This window comes from Lactuca saligna, chromosome 3 (assembly GCF_052625555.1).
Source record: "Lactuca saligna cultivar CGN05327 chromosome 3, ASM5262555v1, whole genome shotgun sequence".
In the NCBI taxonomy this organism is placed as follows: Eukaryota; Viridiplantae; Streptophyta; class Magnoliopsida; order Asterales; family Asteraceae; genus Lactuca; species Lactuca saligna.
Genome location: NC_136419.1, coordinates 66,911,167 through 66,924,461, shown reverse-complemented (window position 1 = coordinate 66,924,461; position 13,295 = coordinate 66,911,167). Strand labels below are relative to the sequence as shown.

Genomic DNA, 13,295 nt, shown 5'->3' with positions numbered 1-13,295 from the left:
GCATTAAAGAAAGGGTTTAAAGCAGGCTTAAGAGATATTCTGGGACTAGATGGTGCTTTAATGAAAGGACCCTTTCCAGGCCAAGTACTCACAGCAGTTGGATTGGATTCAAACAACGGCATATACCCACTTGCATATGCCATTGTTGAGACTGAAAATATGAGTAGCTGGAAATGGTTTCTAGAATGCTTGGGAGATGACTTAGAGTTGCACTCAAATTCTAACTTTACTTTCATGAGTGATAGACAAAAGGTACTATTTTCTTCTTTTTGTATTACTACTAGTTTATTTGTATATGATTGTTGCAATGATTATGTAGAATGCTTGGGAGATGACTTAGAGTTGCACTCAAATTCTATACAGGGACTCTTACCTGCTATTGCACAACTATACCCACAGGCTGAGCATCGATTCTGTCTAAGACATATTTATGAGAACATGAGGAAAAAATGGAAAACAAAAGAGTATAAAGATCACTTATGGCAGTGTGCAATAGCAACCACAGTACCAGAATTTGAACACTACATGAATGAACTTAACAAGTTTGATAAGGATGCTTTTGAGTGGTTGAAGAAAATCCCCCCTCACCATTGGGCCAGAAGCCACTTTTCAGGTTATATTCCCTAGCTTAGGTGAAGCTTTACTATTCCTCTTTGTGTATGATTTAGTTCATATAATTTTCTTGTTTAATACAGGCAGAGCAGGATCAGATATATTGCTCAACAATTTATGTGAAGTTTTCAACAGTAAGCTTATTCATGGTAGGAATAAGCCCATCATAAGTTGTCTTGAGTACATCAGGCAGTACCTAATGAAGAGGATCTGCAATGTGAAGAAAGTGATGTCCAAAGCTCCAGGTCCACTCACTCCAACAGCATCAAAGTTACTTGAGAGAAATAGGGAAGCTTCAGTCCAATATAGAGCTAGATGGAATGGGACTGCAAAGTATGAAGTTTATGGTCCTTGGCATGACCAGCATGTGGTTGACATGACAAATATGTCATGTACATGTAGAAGGTGGGAATTGAATGGGATTCCATGCAGGCATGCCATAGCTACAATACATGAAATGGCTGATAGTGGAGACAATGTTGGGGAGCTTTACACTTATGTCAACAAAGTGTATTGGCTTCAAACATGGAATGAAGCTTACTCTTACACTGTGGACCCTATAAAGGGTAGAGCCATGTGGCCAAAAAGTACATGTCCATTTCAATTAACACCACCACCACATCACAATCAACCTGGAAGACCTAAGACCAAGAGAAAGAGAAGTGCAGATGAAAAATATGATAAACAGATGCAAAATCATGGTGCAGGTGAACCTGAAAAACTTACCAGAAAGTTTGTTAGTGTCAGGTGTGGGAAATGCAACAATAGGGGTCATAACTCAAGGACGTGCAAGGGTCAAGGTGGGAATGCAGGAAGCAATGAAGGAGGGAATGCAGGAAGCAGTCAAGGAGGGAATACATGATGCAGTCAAGGAGGGAATGGAGGTAGCAGTCAATGCAGGAATTAGTGTATTTTGTTTAAAAACTTATCTTTTGGTTTAGCACAACTTTTGTGCATTTGGATGTAATGGTTTAAAACTAGTTTGTTGTAATGGTTTTATTTTGGTCTTTTAGCCCTTTTGGTCATCAAACTAATGTCAACCTTTTGTCATTGTTGAAGAATGATGTTTATGGTTTATACCAACTGTTGGTTGTCATGTTTATGGAACACATTTATGGTTATTACAACTTTTTTCTGAAACAACAAATAAACATTAACATTAGGTGATAACTGCAATACATTGTCATTATATCCTTGAAAAGGGTACAAAATTCTGAAGTTGTCCAAAATAACCCTAAACTGATATTACATTATCAAATACCAAAAACTACCACATTCCCTTGTTACAATTTCATAAGAACAAAAACCCCCAAAATTACATGCAACTACAGGGGTCCCTAATTGCTTATTACTAAATGAAAAGTACCCAAACCACCACAAATAGTAACCAACTTGCAAACAAACACATCTTCAATCTTGCCACTTGATAGTTTACATTGTTGATATTCCTCAATAATCCGGGTATTATCAACATAGATCTTGCACACATGGGAGGATCAATCCATCCTAAGAATCGGCATCTGGAACCCTTCACGTAAAAAAATAAACCCTAAACATGAGGGTGATTTTCCAAAATGAGGGTAAAATAGCAAAATCGAACACTTACCTTTTGAGGGCAGGAAAGAAACCTCCGACCAGGGTTTGCTGATGTCCAGGAGGTGCGAACGACCGCTTCCCTACCACAAAAACACATCACCATTTTAATTTTTGATCTCTAAGAAATTGTGAACACAGAGTAGGAAGACTATGAAGCTCGTGAAGTTGAAGATGGAAGAGTGATGTAGCTCTGCTTTTATTTTGAATAAGGTTGCAAAAAAAGTCCCTGTAAGTGGAAAGACGAAAATACCCCCGTCTTTGTTGCATGTAACGGAGTATATGGACGGAAGTTAGTGGGAGGGACCAAAAACAATGGAAAAATCCAATTTTGGACCAGTGGTGCATCAAAGTATCGTTTTGGACCAAAGTCGCATAATTTTGCCAAACACAGGGACCATTTTTGCAATTTTGCCTTTAATAGCATAGCGATTGAATTAGGGATTTGCATCTAAACATATGGTTCCAGGTGGAAGAATAAATAAAATTATTCAGACAATTAGAGTGTATACAGATCTTTTGCCAATTCTTGTATAGAGAGAGATAGCTTGAATAATACCTTGAAATGATCAACAATGGAGAAGGAGATTTGCTTGAGCGAAGACGAAGATCGCCGCCGTATCGAGGAGTGTCGACTGTCGACTGAGTTCTATTTTCGGCTTTTGGTAGTTTGGGCCGAGCGCCTCCATAAGTGTTTAATCGGGGTTTTTTTTCTTCTTCTTCTTCTTCTTTAGGTCCATTGGAATTTGGATTGGTATTATGCACATTCGGGCTAAAATGATTTTATGTCGAATAATTAAAATTTAATACTTATTCACGATAATATAGTTATTTGATATGGAAAAAATAAAAATAAATAACTAGTTGTAATCAAATATGATATAGGCCTATAGGGGATAGCGTTTGATTATTTAAAAAATTCTTATAAATAAAATACTGATGTATAAATTGATTAAAAAAAATACTTTTGGGAAAATAATTTTAAAGGTGTGAAGTGCAAGTTAAAGAAGTCTCTCAAAACTAGCAGGTTAAGAGAACTCGTAAATAAAATACTAATATATGGATAATTTCGTTACAGTTATAAAATTGAAAATTTGATCCGAAAATAAGTAAAATATAGTCAACCAAATAATTAAAATTGATTATTACTACGATGAAATAACAATTACAAAAATATACATCCACATATTCCCTTAAACAATTTCATCTTTGTTATAGTTTTTTAGATCAAGATATTTCAAAATGATAAACATACTTTTTCTGTGAAAACATTGTATTTGATAACATCAGGTCATATGGTATTATTAAGAAATTAAACAACTAATATTGTAAAATATTGAAAGAAAAAGAGCATTTCCATACAATAAAGATTCATATATATTAATATTGATGTATATCATACATTACTATATATTACATATATCATATTTACATAAACAACCACTATGAAATAGATTTATACATAAATATAAACAACTTAAAAGAGTTGCCACAAACACAATACATAATTAATGCTCCAAGTACTTATAGAACCATTCTTCATCCTTACAATAATGGTACATGACATTGTACACCTCCATCAACAGCTTCGGGAACCGACTCCCAAAATAATCATTAAACCCCTCCGGTACACCTCCCAACAATTCCTGTGTCCAATAATCATCAAAACAATCATTAACACAGTACAACCTGTCCTGTCAATAAAAAAAAAGTGATAACGTTCTGTATGTTGAGAAAATCGAACCTGAATTTCTTTGGGTAATTCGCGGTAATGATTTAATTTATTTCGAATGACGCGAAGCAAGTCACGCACACCGTTGTATTTATACCGCCTATACCGACCAATGTTATTGATGAATTCCGGTTCCATCTTTTCATCCCATTTTCCACCCAAAGCCACCGAACCTTTACTTTCCAATTCCCTAAGAAGAACGGAATCACATTCCCGGTCTTCCAATTCCACCCGATCACTAGTATCCCTTAGAAACGACATTCTCACCTCGGAATCCCAAAACAAAGGATGATGCAACACATCCACAGCCCTTGGCCTACAATGCAAATTCTTTATTAATTTAAAACGTCAGAGGACTGAAATTGTAATTTTATAACTTTACCTGAGTTCAGGGTTAGGGTTTAGTAATCTAGAGAAGAGGTCAAAAGCTTCCGGAATATGTCGAACTAAAAAAAGGTTGACTCGGTTTTTGACCACATTCACATCACGTTCAAGATGATCACCAAATGGGTGTCTGCCACATGTCATGCAGAAAAACAGGACACAACCTAAACTGAACAAATCTATCGCACGTGTTTGGCGTCCATGAAGAAGTTGTTCGGGTGCTTGCCACCCTGAACTTCCGGAACCTGACGAAAATAACCCGTAACAATTTACAACGTGTCAAAAACAGCCCGGTTTTTGTAATTAAGTTGGTTTTATCTTCTTACCAGTAGCATGGAGTCCTAATGACAACATGTCGCCAACGAGGCGTCTGCTAATTCCCATGTCAGAAAGCTTCCCACATATTGATTTTTCTTTGACTATTAACACATTGTGTGGCTTTAAATCCCGATGAATGATCCCTAATTCATGCAAATGAACAAGCCCAGATACTATATCCCTATAATAATAATAAACATCAAAGTAAAGATATAAATAAAGTAACACATGTAAATAAAGTACAATGTTGTTGTTATAAATGGTTGGATGTACATGTACCTCATCAATTTTAACAAAATAGGCGAAGGGTATCCATTTGGTTTCCATAAATGAACATCATGCATGATGATGTCACGATTGATTGAATCTAATTCTAAACCCCCTTTCTTCATTTGAATTAAATCATAAAGGCTACAAGCACAACGCTCCAAAGAAAGATAAACAAAATCATGATCATATTCCACTCCATACCACCTAACAATATTTGGATGTTGATCAGAAGCAATAAGATTTTGAATTTCTTTAAATGCAACATCATGGTGGGCCCTCACGAGGCGTTTCACAGCAACCTTACGACCTTCGTATACCCCTTCAAGAACAACTGTTCCATTACTACCCTTTGCAATTTCTTTATTTGACACAAATAGTTTGCCTATAGAACGCCCTTCTGTGTCACATTCGATTAAATGATTAAAATTTAGCACTGGATTTCTTTCACTATCAACATTTCCATCTTCATTGGCATAAATCCTTCCTTGTTTCCTATGCCTCTTCCTTCTAGAAGAAGAGGAAGGTTTTTGTTTCAACATTGCAGCCATTATGGTATGATGGCGATACATAAGACCACCAATGGCAATAATCAGAATGAAAATTACAACAAACGCCATTCGCCCTTCGGAAAGAAAGTTGACTTTTTTCACATCTTGTTGACTAGGGATTTCGGGGTTTTGGGTGTCAAGGTTATTGTTTGAATTGGGTAGTAAAGGTTTATTTTGAGGGAGTAGAAGGATTGGAACTTTTTTTTCTGCTTGTTTTCCATGGATTTTATAAGAACCAAGCTTATGAGATGTACGTAGCCTATGGACAACAGCTTTTGACTGGCATGACAAGGGCATGTTGAAGTCAAAGTCAAAGTCAAAGTCAAAGTCAACACTGGATTTTGAGCGAAGATTATTTGGGAGAGGTAAAGACGGACGAATGATTTTATTTGGAGGTTCTTGACAAAGTAAAGCAACATCAATGTCTGCTACAGTCACATTCCATAGAACTTTGTCAGAATTTGCAGCAAATGATGTGAGTAAGTAATCTGTTCTTGTGAAGGAGAATTGTTTATCAGGTTTTTCATTGACCATAGTTGACTTTTCATTTTTCATGGTGGTTTTTTGGAAGATGAAATTTGAGTGTTCATTGGTTGATGAGCTGTGATGAACACGTATTAACCTTCCAGTGTTAGCATCAACTACAAATGCAGTAGTTTTTTTGGATCCAAGAATAACTCCTCCATCCTCTGATACGTGTGGCATGATTCTGATGAATTCCTCCATGGTCATATCCATACTCTGTAAGTTACAAATAGGTAGTTGAAATTGAATAATAAAGTACATTGTTGATATTGGTAGCAAGAGTAAAGTTTCAGAAATTTACCACTTTGCCAAGATCTGTGTGTGCATACAGCTTCCAATCATCCCCACAGTCTACATAATAACTGCCTTCAGGCACAGGTGCACTTTCCTTATCATCATCATGGCTGGTAGAAGCCTGGTATGAAGAGTAGATTGGAGATCCTGATGCAAATGACCAAATTATCCTCCCAGAATCACGATACACCAAATTGATTGTACCATCCAATGCAGCAACAAGGGCAGTGTCATGATTACTGTTTGGAGAGAGAGGTATGTAAGTGCATGAAAGAGAATTACTTCAAATGATACTACAAAAAAAGTACCCTAATATCATAAATTTGCAAAATTATGTTGAGTGCAGCACTCTGCTTATGTAAGATCATGTTTATCTTGGTTAATTGTGGTAAAATCCTGAACCTTAATTAAAAAAGCCTTTGCACTTGTTAGAATGAAGAGCAAACCCTGTGTAGAGTATGTGAGAGTAAGCAATTATAACATTCATAGTTACAAGTTTATTGCAAAGGAACCATTGTGAATTGCATAGAATTGCCCATTCCAACAAATAAGGGGAAATTGGAGTTATAATAAGTAATATGGGACCAAAATCGAGCCAAGCTGAAGTTGAGAACAAAATTCATGGTAATACTTCAGTTCAACCGAAAGAGCAAAATTTACAGAACCCAAACTACATGGCAGCAGCATGGATCGATATACAGATCTTCACCTTGATAAAGAGGGAAAACAGAATGGCAGCAGGCAGCCATGTGTACATGCATGAGAAGAAACTGTTCATCAACAACCTCAAATTAACGAGTAAAAAAGGAGAAAACTTACTCCGGAAAAGATAACAGAGACCGCCTAGCCGGTGCTTGATTGACTTTCGAGATTTCCAAGTTTTGAACGCTGTCAATCGATCCAAACAACAGCAAAAAGAGCAAGAAATCGGCAAATAAATAGCGGATCAAGGCGTAATTCATCGATTGCGATTGATTCTGATAGCAAACAGGGTTGGATTGATTGTGAATTGAACTCAATTTGCTACCAAATCATAATGATTTAGGGTAAAAATTCAACTTCGTAAGACGACTATGAAGGATATGCAGGGAACGAAGGATTGCCGGAGGAATATTCGAAGGGGTTTCCGGCTGTCCAATTCAAGCATCTCCGAAGCCGTGTTCCTCTCTGGTGTCTTGTTTGTAGTCTCAGTTACAGTCAACCGGAGAAACGATTATACAGAAAAGCAGCACACGTCACCGGAGAAATTTGCGACATAGTTTCATCTCGACCCTCTATCTATTAGTTTGTACACATTTGATCCTCAATATCAAAAAACATATACTTTATCTCCTCCTAAACTTATTCCTAAAATTCCTCTAACTGATAATCGACAAAAACAATATGATGATATAATAATACATTAGATTGTAATAGTTATATCAATTTTTTAGAAGAGTGAATTACTTGATGTTTACTCAACAATTGCTCGATTAAAAAAAAAAAAAAAACTATTTCTTTAGTCCAGAATCTTATTAACATCTCAAAAATAAAGCATGATAGTGTCTATTATTTATGTTACTTTTGTCATAAGATATTCATATCACATATTCAAAATTTTTTATTCAAAAGCACATACGTTTAAATGATTAAAAACACTAAAAATAGAAAAGTGGCGGCATGATTGACTAAATTGACCTTCAAATGTGGTCATATGTGGCTACTAAGTGCACAAGAGCTCACATATGTGGACTAAAATGGTGCTAAACAACTTTTTTAATCAATTAGCTAGATATTGAAAATCGAAATACAAAATCAAACATAACATACAACAAATTAAAAGGTACAAAAATTTCAAGATAAAATCCACATGTAAACAGATGACCAAGTTGTAAGAGCAAAAGCAGCAGCCAAATAAGTCCACATCATCAACATTGCACACTCTTCTTGCCCAACACTAAACAATTCAGCCATTGTACCTACATTTTTCATATAACAAATCCCATAAAACAATAAGTCAAAATAAAGACTATCTTTGACTTTCAAAAGTCAAACACCACTTACATTTTCCTACCAATATAGCCATTTTACTCTATTTGTTACACATTGCTATTATAAGCAAGTAAATGCATTTATGTTGCTAATTTTTAAGTAAATAATTGTAAAGTAAGTTGCTATTTCCTACAAATTTGGGCTTACTGATATTGACGCCAGGTGGCAGAGCAAACATTATCAACAACACGAATCTGAAGAGCGGGTCCACCGGAACCAATCCCATATTAGCCGCCATTTTTATCACACCAATCCCAATAACAGGAAGAATCAAATACCTCACTAACATAACCGTGATAATGATTGTGGGCCCCACGCTCGCCTTTCGTAGACCTATCAACAATTTCATCATATAAAATCCGGGCATATTTTTTTTTCTTCCATTTTAAAGTCTATTATTATTTAAAACTAAAAGTACCTTGTGTGAGGTTGCCTCCTAGTATAAGAGTCAAACAAGGTATGGTTCCAGCTCTATCATATATATACACGACATCATTAAAAAAAATATATCATAAATTTCACAAAATCTTATGTTGTAAAGATTTAATAATGTTAATTATATCATGTGTACCCGAGTAATATCATTGAGTCTTGAATCACCCTTAAAGGAGCTTTTTCGCCAGTTAAAAGATGTTTTATCCATGGGATTGCACCAATAATGAGTCCTGCAAACTAGTTAAATGTAAAAATATTCCGATTTTAACCCACTATTTATAACTACTTACCGATTCACCCTTAGAGTTATGATTTTAACCCACTACTTAGGGTTAACTACCAATTGGTCCTTCAATTTATGTGGGATACAAATTTTACACTTACAGAGCCAAGGGTTGGTGGAGCTAGTAGTTGATTTACTATTTTCTTCAACATTGCTACTAATTTATCTGAAATCGATCCATCTTTCTTCTTTACATTCCCTACTGACGTTTGTTGCACAATCTACAAAAAGATTGTGAACGATAATATTTCTTTTGTTAAGCAATTAAATTGTTATAGGTTTCAAAGGGGGGATACTTACACATTGGTTTTCTATATCTTGACTAGTCAAATTTGATGAAGGCATGATTTGATCAATATGATCATTATTTGTATCGAGTATATGAGTGTTTTGATTTGCATGATTTGACAATTCCTCGGTTTCTTTTATTGCGTTGTACTTCAAAGCTGAGGCTTGCATCATTTGGTATGTACATGTCCATGTGTAGAAGCTACCCCACTGTCCAAAACCATTTTCTTAATCAATATATATTTGTGTACAAGATTCTTGAAAAAAGATCTTTGAAGGGCATTTTAGACATTTGAGTAAAATGGTAAATGCTTACAGCCATGGAGAATGATGCATAAGAGAGAGCCTTAGCCTTACAGATGACATGATCACCGAATGGGCTGCCATTATCTGTGCAGATTGCAGGAACCATTATCACCAGAAGATTTGCATAGTTTCCTATTTTTTTTTTATTTTTCATCATCAAATGAATAAATTAATTAAAAAGAAAAGAAGCATAGAAGGTGAAAATGAATAATTAATAACCAGAATTTACCTGTTGAACACATAGCCATGATGAGGCCTTCTAAATGAGGCTTTGGTTTGATTAGTTTTACTGCTATCCATCCCAATATTCCTCCACATAAAAATGTTATTCCTATATTTATTGGCATAAACCACCTATAAAAAGAAACTAAACCACATTAACAATTTAATATGATATATATACAACTTATAAGTTTAACTTTTATATGTATAAAAGGAAAATAGCAACAATTTACATTGAGATGATGTCTTGAAAGGTGACACTCTCCACAAGGCTTGTAAAAATAAGTGAAGGCGTAAATACCACAAACACAATCTGCAAACATTAAACACAAATTTTTTAATTCCTAAAATTTTTCGAAATGCTTTAGCAATTAGCATGTATGTTTGATGATGAATAAGAGATGAAATTTACCTTGTTAAGTGAGTTTCGAGTGTTGCTGGGAAGTAGGTTGAGGTAATCAGTAGCCATGAAAGCTCCGATTGCACTTATGATCAACACCTGCAATATCGGCATCGATGCCACCCCCAACAGCCCCCAAAATCCCATTCTAATTATTCTCCTTCAGATAGATAGAATTGTTGAAATTAAAAGATCGATCATCGTTGTTCAGGTTCAGTTTATAAGGTGTTTCAATTGTTAAGTTAGTGGTGGTGGCTTTTCCACGAGATAAAGCAAAAATTAGGTTGTGACCAAGTGGGATTACAAAATGGGAAAGCAAAGTACAGATTTTTTTTCTTATGATTTGTTTTGAGGGCTTCCAATCGCTACCAAGTCCGTCACTCTCACAATCTCCGGTCGACTTTTGTGGTGTGTTTCATTACCAATACAACAATAGTCGACTCAATCTCTCGTCGTCAACCCTGTAGCAGCTATCTCTCGTAATAACCCCTGAGCAGCCGCCATTATCTCCCCTATTTTCTGGTAAAATCGAACCCACTTCAGCAGCCAAGATCGATCCCTTTCTAGTAGAATCCGACTCTGCTGTATTCTCTACTCTCAACACCATCCCTGCCAACACATCAGATTGTTTTCAAAATCGAACTTGCAATTACAGAAAGCCTGCTACAGAGTGAACGCCTTTGTAGTGTATATTATGTTGTAAGTTGTCATATGATTTACTATAACTTTTGATATGAAACTTTACTTTTTTACAGGTGAGAAGCATATAGGAAGGAAACTGCAAGAGGGTGAAGAACTATTATATGTGAAGGGCTTAAAACATTAACTGCAACGAGGAAAAAGTGAATGAAATGGAGAGGTACCTTAAATAGAAGGAAAACAAACTTGAAGAGACAAATAGTAAAATTAAATCAAGCATTTTAGCATTAAAGAAGAGGTAAGATGATGCAAAAAAAAATAAAAAAATCAATTACTTTAATTGTAAAAGAGAAGGGACCTATCTTTTCTGTTAACTTTGTTGTTCAAAAGTCAATGATTCACTCTTGCTTTTTTTTCTCTTCAGCACACCAATTAAGCCTATTAAAAAAAACTTCAACTTAAGGGAAAGGAGCTGATCAATTGAGAAGTTAACTGCCAAAGGAAGAGTGATTTTGTATTTAATTTGTGGGTAACTCACAAAAATGACCCCTTCCTTTCTGTTTTCATCATATTTAGTCCAACATCAAAAAAAATTTAGTTTGGTCTTTGAGTAAAGCATTATGTTAATGTTTTGCCAAAAGAAGTTTACTTGGTGCCAATAAGAAAGCCATAAAGTTTAAAAACAAGCTTTTAGAATATTCATAATTGGTTTGCTTAACTTGAGATGTGTTCTTGAAGATTTTCGTATTTTTAGATATTTCTGATAGAGAAGAAAATTAAACCAAAATTTTGACCATCTGAAAATGGACGAAAAATATGTTTGCTTATTAGTTCAATTTGAAGTGGTTTGTATATGTATAGAATAGTTTAATACAAATATGTTATTTTTAATTGTAAGTATTTACTAAAATTACATTTATCTATCAAAACAATTCGATGGAAGACTACCTACCGACAAATCTATAAAATATATTTTGATAGTTCAAAGTAAACCTCTAATTAGAATTGTAGTTGTGTCTACAAATAACATATATAATTGTTAATAACTTAATACCAAGACAAAAAATGAGGTCAAGTAGGAATTGTGCCTCATTCAAGTCAGACACATGAATTGATACACAAAAAAATCATTAGGATGGGTATTCTTAGAGTATTGAACTTATTACTGCGCAACATCCATTAACAAGAAATTTTTAATGAATCACTTACATTCAATTAAGTAAACATCAATTGCCTATTTAAATGCAACAAATATGTATTGACGGTTGCAACATAAAAAAAAAGCTTTTAAAGTTTTAAATCTTTCTAATTTATGCTTAATTTTTTAGCACATGCCGAATGAATAAGTGCGATTAAGATCAATGGGCAACCAATGAACAAGTGCCAAAAGCCTTGAATAAGATTTGTCGGTAGCTATTTTTTTATTCATGTATTATACATTGAAAATACATCCGTTTATAGCATTTGTATATACAGTAAAAGATGTATCAGATTACCCTTCATGGGTCGTGCTTAGCAAGGACCTCAAACTTTTCTAGTGCATATATATATATATATATATATATATATATATATATATATATATATATATATATATATATATATATATATATATATATATATATGCGAACATGAACACAAATTCTCGTTCATTTAGTTAAATGAACGAACATGAACAATAGTCTCGTTCGTAAACGTTCGTTTAAGTTTTTTTTATGTTCATATATGTTCAATTGTGTTTGTTTATCTTTGTTCATTTATGTCTATTTGTTTATGTTCGTTTAGCATGTTCACGAACGAACATGAACAAGACAACTTGTTAAACGAACGAACATGAACAAGAAAACTCCGTTCGTTTATCCATTCGTATTCGTTCGTTTGTTCGGCTAACTTAAACGAACAAACATGAACAAGCCTTTATTCGTGTCCGTACAAACATGAACAAACATTTGTTCGTGTCCGTTTGGTTCGTTTACAACTCTATATATGAGTGAACTAACAGGTGAAGGGGTGTAGCAAGTGAGTAACAATAAGAGAGTTTGTAATCTTCATTGTTAATAAATATCTAGTTGCAGCCCGTGCATGTAGGATTTACACCGAATCTAAACCACATAAAATCCTTATGTTATCTATTGCTTTTTTTTTCCTGCTTTCGTGTGTGTGATAGTGTTTCTGCTACATTGTACACTGTCCGATTCCTAACATCAATTCCGTTGCAAATGACAATGACAATTGCAAAGTCTAACTAAGTAATACTCTATCAGCATTTGAAATGAGAATCTCACAGAGTCCAACTAAGTAATGTTCTTTCAAGTTTCAACATCTGAAAGTCTTGCAGATTATTACAAACATGATTGTACTATAAACTCAACCTAGGCATAGAAATTAGTAGAAAGATAATAAAGTGTAAATTAT

The 13,295-nt window shown here is 34.6% G+C and overlaps 3 protein-coding genes and 1 long non-coding RNA gene across 7 annotated transcripts; 2 read left to right on the top strand and 2 right to left on the bottom strand.

The window, feature by feature from the left end:
* The first annotated feature begins 811 nt into the window (after positions 1 to 811).
* Positions 812 to 1,474, top strand: LOC145035638 (uncharacterized). The gene has a single exon (XM_078984150.1). It carries the CDS (start codon positions 812 to 814, stop codon positions 1,472 to 1,474), a length of 663 nt encoding a protein of 220 aa, XP_078840276.1.
* Positions 1,475 to 3,558: 2,084 nt separating this feature from the next.
* On the bottom strand, positions 3,559 to 7,472 carry LOC145036767 (serine/threonine-protein kinase/endoribonuclease IRE1a-like). The gene is made up of 7 exons (XM_078985248.1): positions 7,096 to 7,472; positions 6,284 to 6,515; positions 4,919 to 6,198; positions 4,648 to 4,820; positions 4,320 to 4,566; positions 3,950 to 4,253; positions 3,559 to 3,851 (listed from the first exon to the last, which is right to left on the bottom strand). Exons 1-7 carry the CDS (start codon positions 7,236 to 7,238, stop codon positions 3,714 to 3,716), a joined length of 2,517 nt encoding a protein of 838 aa, XP_078841374.1. The 5' UTR covers positions 7,239 to 7,472; the 3' UTR covers positions 3,559 to 3,713.
* A 541-nt stretch (positions 7,473 to 8,013) lies between these two features.
* Positions 8,014 to 11,197, bottom strand: LOC145036765 (protein PIN-LIKES 7-like). Of its 4 annotated transcripts, none has more exons than XM_078985245.1 (11): positions 11,105 to 11,197; positions 10,254 to 10,850; positions 10,075 to 10,154; positions 9,849 to 9,973; positions 9,630 to 9,751; positions 9,326 to 9,523; positions 9,127 to 9,246; positions 8,879 to 8,979; positions 8,726 to 8,778; positions 8,455 to 8,640; positions 8,014 to 8,234 (listed from the first exon to the last, which is right to left on the bottom strand). In XM_078985245.1, the coding sequence occupies exons 2-11, from the start codon at positions 10,386 to 10,388 to the stop codon at positions 8,110 to 8,112; spliced, it is 1,245 nt and encodes a 414-aa protein (XP_078841371.1). In that variant the 5' UTR covers positions 10,389 to 10,850; positions 11,105 to 11,197; the 3' UTR covers positions 8,014 to 8,109. The 4 variants fall into 4 exon arrangements, with proteins under 4 accessions (XP_078841371.1, XP_078841373.1, XP_078841370.1 ...); XM_078985247.1 differs by lacking the exon at positions 11,105 to 11,197 and having other exon boundaries at positions 8,455 to 8,501; positions 8,586 to 8,640; positions 10,254 to 11,055; XM_078985244.1 differs by lacking the exon at positions 11,105 to 11,197 and having other exon boundaries at positions 10,254 to 11,055.
* LOC145036766 (uncharacterized) lies at positions 11,066 to 11,566 on the top strand. Its single transcript, XR_013678543.1, has 2 exons — positions 11,066 to 11,178; positions 11,305 to 11,566. It is a non-coding gene; the product is annotated as an uncharacterized LOC145036766 (long non-coding RNA).
* Positions 11,567 to 13,295: the final 1,729 nt, after the last annotated feature.

Coding starts and splice junctions, on each gene's coding strand:
- LOC145036767 (XM_078985248.1), bottom strand. CDS start 7,238: ATGAATTACGCCTTGATCCGCTATTTATTTGCCGATTTCTTGCTCTTT. Junction 6,199..6,283: donor ACACAGATCTTGGCAAAGTG/GTAAATTTCTGA, acceptor TGTAACTTACAG/AGTATGGATATGACCATGGA. Junction 4,254..4,319: donor AACCCTAACCCTGAACTCAG/GTAAAGTTATAA, acceptor TTTGCATTGTAG/GCCAAGGGCTGTGGATGTGT.
- LOC145036765 (XM_078985245.1), bottom strand. CDS start 10,388: ATGGGATTTTGGGGGCTGTTGGGGGTGGCATCGATGCCGATATTGCAG. Junction 8,980..9,126: donor CTCCACCAACCCTTGGCTCT/GTAAGTGTAAAA, acceptor ACATTTAACTAG/TTTGCAGGACTCATTATTGG. Junction 8,779..8,878: donor GACTCAATGATATTACTCGG/GTACACATGATA, acceptor TATATATGATAG/AGCTGGAACCATACCTTGTT.
- LOC145035638 (XM_078984150.1), top strand. CDS start 812: ATGAAGAGGATCTGCAATGTGAAGAAAGTGATGTCCAAAGCTCCAGGT.